Here is a 6,514-nt window from a genome sequence, read left to right as displayed (position 1 = left end):
TCCAGAACTAGTGAACTCCAGAGCTGCTGCCACTGGCAGTGTTTGTAGAGGCTCCTGTATAATGATACTGACTGCCTACCTTCCCACCTTACTACCTCTGCCTAATGTTTCTACCTACTACCTCTACCTCTTGCTTCTACCATTTTGCCAAAAGGCAGGGCTAGTGCATAGTGCTCTCCATAGGAAAATCTGGAGATATGAAGAATGAGTTGTAGGAGTAAAGTGTTTTCATATGTTATTTACGTCAAGGAAATATTGTTTGTGGACAGAATGCTACCTAGGCCAAAGGAGTGCAACTTGATAACCTCCACAAGTGCTGGCTCACTATGCAGCTATTACTAATTAAGGAATTTTTAATTTTTGTGTTGATATATAAATACTAATACAGTTACAAATTATGTACAGTGCAATGATGAGATTTAAAAGGGGAGAAAGCACTTAAGTATTTATGACACTGAAATAAAAAATTTTCCTTATATTTGGTAGAAGTTGGTAAGCAGCAATGACAAGGGAGATATATTAACTACTTGCCTAGATATTGGGAGGGTGAGTGACAGTTGTGTAGTGAGCCAGCACCTCAGTGGATGTCAAGTTGCACTCAACTGACCCAGGTAGCTGTCTTTTCTTTCTGCTTCACCCACATGTGGATTACTGGCATTCTGTCCTCAAACGTATTATCTCTCCTAATCGTACATAACACTTTAGAACACTTAATTCACACAACTCATTCTTTGTAACTAGATTTTCCTACAGTGAGTACACTGCTAGCCCCACCTTTTGGCAAAATGGTAGGAGCAGTTGATAAAAGTAAACAGTAGGAACATTTAGGCAGGAGCATTAGGTAGAAGTAGTAAGTTGGTGCATTCAGTAAAAGTAGTCAGTAGGAATAGGTTGGAGTGTTTGCAAACACTCTGTTAGAGTTGCCCTTTGCCAATGGCTGGTTAAGGGTGAGGCACAAAAGGCTAAGAAGCGGCTCTGGAGTTTACTAGTTGTGGAGAGACTATTGCCGTGGCCACCCGCTTGAGGGAATTCTAGGTGGATAGATATGGGCTGCTATAAGAAAGCTAGGCATCAGATAAACTTTAACTGCTAATGAAGTAAAGCTCTTAGCAAAAGAATGACTGGGTATTTACCAGACAGTATATCAACAATAACTGATTTTTACAACTCTGGGTTTTCGTATGTACTTCTACAAAAAGCATGACAAAAATAGTTTGTTTTTCATATATTTTTATCATGTCCTAATCTCTGCTTATAAAAAAAAATGAAAATACATAGTTTTCAAAGCTCTACTACTGATCTTTGTACTAAGCTCTATTCTTGGGTAAGGCTTGTGGTGCTGCGTTTGCTTTGTTCACAGAAGCATTGGCTTTTTCACCTATATCTCCACCATTTCCAATTTTTGATAGGTTGTTTGTTACTGAATTTGTGGCATGATATGTCTTGGAAATGCCCATTATTCTGTCTTCTTACCCAAACATCTGGAGACCAGTGAAATGATAATGAACTGGGCATTTTTCAGGCATTCAGTGACAAAGTTGTCAACAAGAGACATTCTTGAAGTGCAGCATCAATTTCATCCGTGATATGAACTTGTAGTGGTTTGTAATAATGAAGAGCAAACACAAGTGCCAGTGATGACAAACTCCTCACTTCAAGACAGGTTAATAATATTTTTCCAGGACTCTCTGGTGGACATGCAATGAAAACAATACTTTCATTGGTTGGGTCAAGGGAGTCAACCAGTTTTAGTTCTGTATCTCCATCCAAGGTAATCATCTGGTACATTGCCTTTAGTTTGTTTGATATAATTGAGGAACCTACCATAAATTCTTGAGATGATACTTTCTTAAGTCCTCGTGGTGTTTTATTGTTCACCACATTAACTTGTAATCAAGCTCTGCAGCTTGTAAGAAAATTTCTTTCCTCTTCTGGTATGCATGGACAACTGCCAGGTTGATTCAGCTAGTTTCCCCAACAGGGTCAGTTAATAATTAGCTGTTTGGCGTCCAGCTGACGAATGGCTTCTGGCTCAGGGATGGCTAATTTAGCTTCATCCTTATTGGGTTCTCCCATCAGCTCAAGACAATTTAGCTTTTTCTACCAATGGTACATCTTAGCCTTATAGTACTTGATGATACCATCACATTTTTTAACCCCCCCTAATATATTTCAATCTTTTTTGACATTTATTTTCGTTTTCCTCTTTGACAAGCATTTATACTCAGTCTTCAGTTCAGTGACTCTTCTCCCAAATACATAACCCTTGCAAGATGTTTTAGTTTATTTGCCATTTACTTGGCATAAGGAAATGCCATTACTCATCAGAAATATTGCAGTACATTTCTTGTTATCTTACAATGTTTCAGATTATTTTAAATTACCCATAGTTACTTATATCTTCCTGATGAGGTTTGTTAATTGTAATTAGAGCTATTTTAATACCAGTACACAAAATATTAAAGTACACTTTCATTTATTTACCTCAGATTTGGTAAACTTTAATCTTATAGGATTTCCTTTTTCCTCTGGAAAATAGTGGTCCATAGGTTTTATTAAATTAAGGTAGGATCAGAGTACTGTTTTAATAATTACAAAATAATACCCATCATACATAGATACAAAATGTGATGTAACCAACTGTTCTTATTCAGAGACCTTAGCAACCTCACTGTAATAGCAGAAACTTTAGTTTATGCTACTCCCTAGAAATGATCAATCAGTTTCTCTAAACTCAATAAAATTAGTGAGCAGTACTAAATAAACTGAAATGGCTTTCAATTTGATCTAATTTTAAGGGTGACCTCCTGCTCAAGAAGATAATGTAGGATTTCCTTACATTTACTTAATACCAGCTGCTAAGTTCTGGCTGTGTGACTAACTGAAACAGGCGTCTAAGGGTGTAAACACAGGTTTTCAACATGTATAAAAATAAAAAATATAATCCTTTCCCCAGTCAAGGAGTCTTAAAGGTGAAAAAACTAAAGCCTTCAAATCCCTGCTTCACAGTTTGTGCAAATCTTGGCACAGAATCTGCTGTACCTTGTGAAGTGTATATGACACTGAGAAAGTCACACTATACATCATTAATCTTAAAAATGGAGGGAAGGCATCCAGGCCAGCTTGCATAGGAGAAATGAAATTGGGGGCTTCATATATGTACCTTCCACATAAAGACATATTTCAATGATAAGCATAGCCCTAAACAAACAGCTGACTAAATTGTAGCTGCTAAACATTTCTGCTGGCTTCATACTTAGGGAATATTTAATTAAAAATCCAGTTCACTACGATGTCATTAAATTTCAAAATCTTACAATATGATACGATTTGTAGTAAGTCAATAATGGAAGGCAAAGGTTTCTGGAATAAAACATGCAAATGCCAAATTGTTTTGAAATTACCCCTCATATATATATATACATATATATATATATGTATATATATATACCTTTATCTACATCCTAGAGGTGAGGAAAGTTACCCATTAATCAGCCATTCATCTCTCCAGTCATAAATAAGTCAGAATAAAGAAAACTGGAATACAATACAAACTAAACGAGATTGCTATATTACATACATGCCACTAACCAAGTTGAACTATGAAGTCCATTAGAGTAATTAAAAATTTAAGTACAACTATTATTTTCTATGACTCAGGTGTCTTTTCTCCATCTGTATCATCTTTGGAATTCTCCTCCTGCAGATCTTCAACACCTGTTCCCTTTTCAGGAGTTTCATTCTCCCCTAATTCTGCTGCATCCACATCATCTTTCTCAACCATTTCAAATGCCTGTGAGTTTGAGTTGTCAGATTCTGTTTCACTTGAAGCAGTGTGGTCTTCACCAGCAGCCCTGCAAAAGAAAAATAACGTAAAATATGTAATCAGCATTCAGTATGTTATTTCCACAAATTACAACACAAATTAAATACCTTCCTACACGCTATGGTTACCAACACTAGTCTTGTACATATTCATATAACTCTTGTATCTCTTCCAGATTCTGCCACAACTAAACACCTCTCATGATAGATCTATACTCACTCATCATACAAGTTTATACAAAGTTTGTCTTTCTATGTTCATCTTCACAACCCCACTCAAAGGGAGTTTCTGGATTGAGAGATTTACGTCAACCACAAATTTTCAGTATGATTTGAGACAAATTTTTTTTTTTCCCTTTAATGATTACTTAAATCGTATTCTGAAGCAATCATTAACATCCCAATGATAGTTGGGTGTCCTATACTCCTAATTTAATACAATTCCACTTTAAGAATTTGATAAGTGTATAATGCATAGAACATATATAAAACTTAGAGGGCAAATGTAATTAAAAGAATAAGATAACCATACAACACTTGCCATGAGCTGGAATAAAAGTGAAGATTAGGCCCCTCTAAACTATGTCTAGGAGGAACAGGATATAAGCAGACGAAACATATTTTGTTCCAAGATATAGGCTATGTGATACAACAACCTGAACAAGCTTAAAAGAAATAAAAAGCACTGGACCCTAGGTCTTGGACCAAATCAAAGGAGCACTGCCTAGCTGAAGTACATGGAAGCGGAATGCTCTCCCAGCTGCTACTATTTGAAGTTTTTATTATTCAACACTTTCCATCCCTTACCTACATTACAGTAAATATAGCGTTAAATTATCAGCATTTACTGGGAATAAAAATAACGAAAATTTTTTTTAACTTGTTAAAACATATACTGTATAGTGGTTGTATATTATGCCATTTTATGGATATGAGCACACCTGTAAAATGGCACATGGGTAAAAAATGGAGTATTTGGTTAGGGGTGTAGGTGATAGAAAGAACCAAAATGATACATACTTCTTTCTAAAGTATTACAGAAGACCAAGATATAATTCTGTTATGTGCAACTATGAAAGTGATCCTTGGTAAACGAATTAGAGGATACTGTTGATCATCTTAATGCAGTATGAGTATGAGGCATATAAACGAAGCAATCTTCACACGTCTGTTAGCTTTTTTCTTTCTTTCCAACTATTCGCCATTTCCCGCATTAGCGAGGTAGCGTTAAGAACAGAGGACTGGGCCTTTGAGGGAACACCCTCACCCGGCCCAATTCTCTGTTCCTTCCTTTGGAAAATTAAAAAAAAAACGAGAGGGGAGGATTTCCAGCCCCCCGCTCCCTCCCCTTTTAGTCGCCTTCTACAACACGCAGGGAATACGTGGGAAGTATTCTTTCTCCCCTGTTAGCACATAAGGATATTCTAGAACCAACTGACAAAGTAATGTGTGAAGAGTATTGCTTCCATGCAATGAAATGTCTGGGACTATGTGAAGTACCAACCACCAAGGGTATTTCAAGGTTCTGAACACACCATGTTCATTGCTGGTACTGACAAAGTATCTGTATATATCTCTTGATGCCTGTTCCCTTTAGGAACTCCCTCAAGGAGGTGCCCATGGCAAAAGAGTCTACTTAATTGGTAAGCTCAAGTGCCACTTCTTAGCCTTTTGTGCCTTACTCTTAGTGGGCCACTGGCAGAGGTCAATTCTGGTGCAGTGTTTTCAGAGGCTCCTGCCTAATGTTCCTACCAACTACTATTAAAATTTTTACGTAATGTTCCACCATACTACTACTACCTAATGCTCCAAGCTAAGAGTTCCTGCTTACTACTTCTACCTAATGTTCCTACATACTACTTCTATCTACTGCTCCTACCATTGTCAAAAGGTAGCACTAGTGCATAGCACTCGACGAAGAAAAATCTAGTTAGGAAGAATGAGTTGTGTGAGTTAAGTATTTGTTAAGCGTAATGTGTTACAAGGAGAGATTATATGCTTGTGGACAGAATGCCAGCAGGGAGAAAGAAAAGAGTTACCCATGTCAAAAGAGTGCAACTTGGTAACCACTAAAGTGCTGGCTAACTATGCAACTGTCACTGACCCTCCCAATATTGACCCATGCAGGTAGGACCTTAATATACCTCCTTGGTCAAAGGCTGCCTACCAGCTACAACCTACAGGCAGAGTATCTCACAACCAAAATCTTTGACAGCAAGAAACTTTTTTTTTTTCTTTTTTTTTGCTTTGTCGCTGTCTCCCGCATTTGCGAGGTAGCGCAAGGAAACAGACAAAAGAAATGGCCCAACCCACCCCCATACACATGTATATACATACGTCCACACACGCAAATATACATTCCTACACAGCTTTCCATGGTTTACCCCAGACGCTTCACATGCCCTGATTCAATCCACTGACAGCACGTCAACCCCGGTATACCACATCGATCCAATTCACTCTATTCCTTGCCCTCCTTTCACCCTCCTGCATGTTCAGGCCCCGATCACACAAAATCTTTTTCACTCCATCTTTCCACCTCTAATTTGGTCTCCCACTTCTCCTCATTCCCTCCACCTCCAACACATATATCCTCTTGGTCAATCTTTCCTCACTCATTCTCTCCATGTGCCCAAAACATTTCAAAGCACCCTCTTCTGCGCTCTCAACCATGCTCGTTTTATTTCCA

General features: G+C 37.8%; 1 protein-coding gene across 5 annotated transcripts in view; it reads right to left on the bottom strand.

Moving 5' to 3' along the window:
* Positions 1 to 2,570: 2,570 nt before the first annotated feature.
* Trp1 (translocation protein 1) overlaps positions 2,571 to 6,514 on the bottom strand; it is an 84,149-nt gene continuing 80,205 nt past the window's right edge. For all 5 annotated transcript variants that reach the window (XM_071669775.1, XM_071669773.1, XM_071669774.1 and 2 more), the window contains one exon: positions 2,571 to 3,854. In XM_071669775.1, coding sequence (XP_071525876.1) covers positions 3,650 to 3,854 — 205 coding nt within the window. In that variant the 3' untranslated portion in view covers positions 2,571 to 3,649. The remainder of the gene's footprint in view (positions 3,855 to 6,514) is intronic.

This window comes from Panulirus ornatus, chromosome 14, assembly GCF_036320965.1.
Source record: "Panulirus ornatus isolate Po-2019 chromosome 14, ASM3632096v1, whole genome shotgun sequence".
Taxonomy (NCBI): domain Eukaryota; kingdom Metazoa; phylum Arthropoda; class Malacostraca; order Decapoda; family Palinuridae; genus Panulirus; species Panulirus ornatus.
Note: the sequence above shows the minus strand (reverse complement) of the source record. Positions and strands in the feature narration are given on the sequence as shown.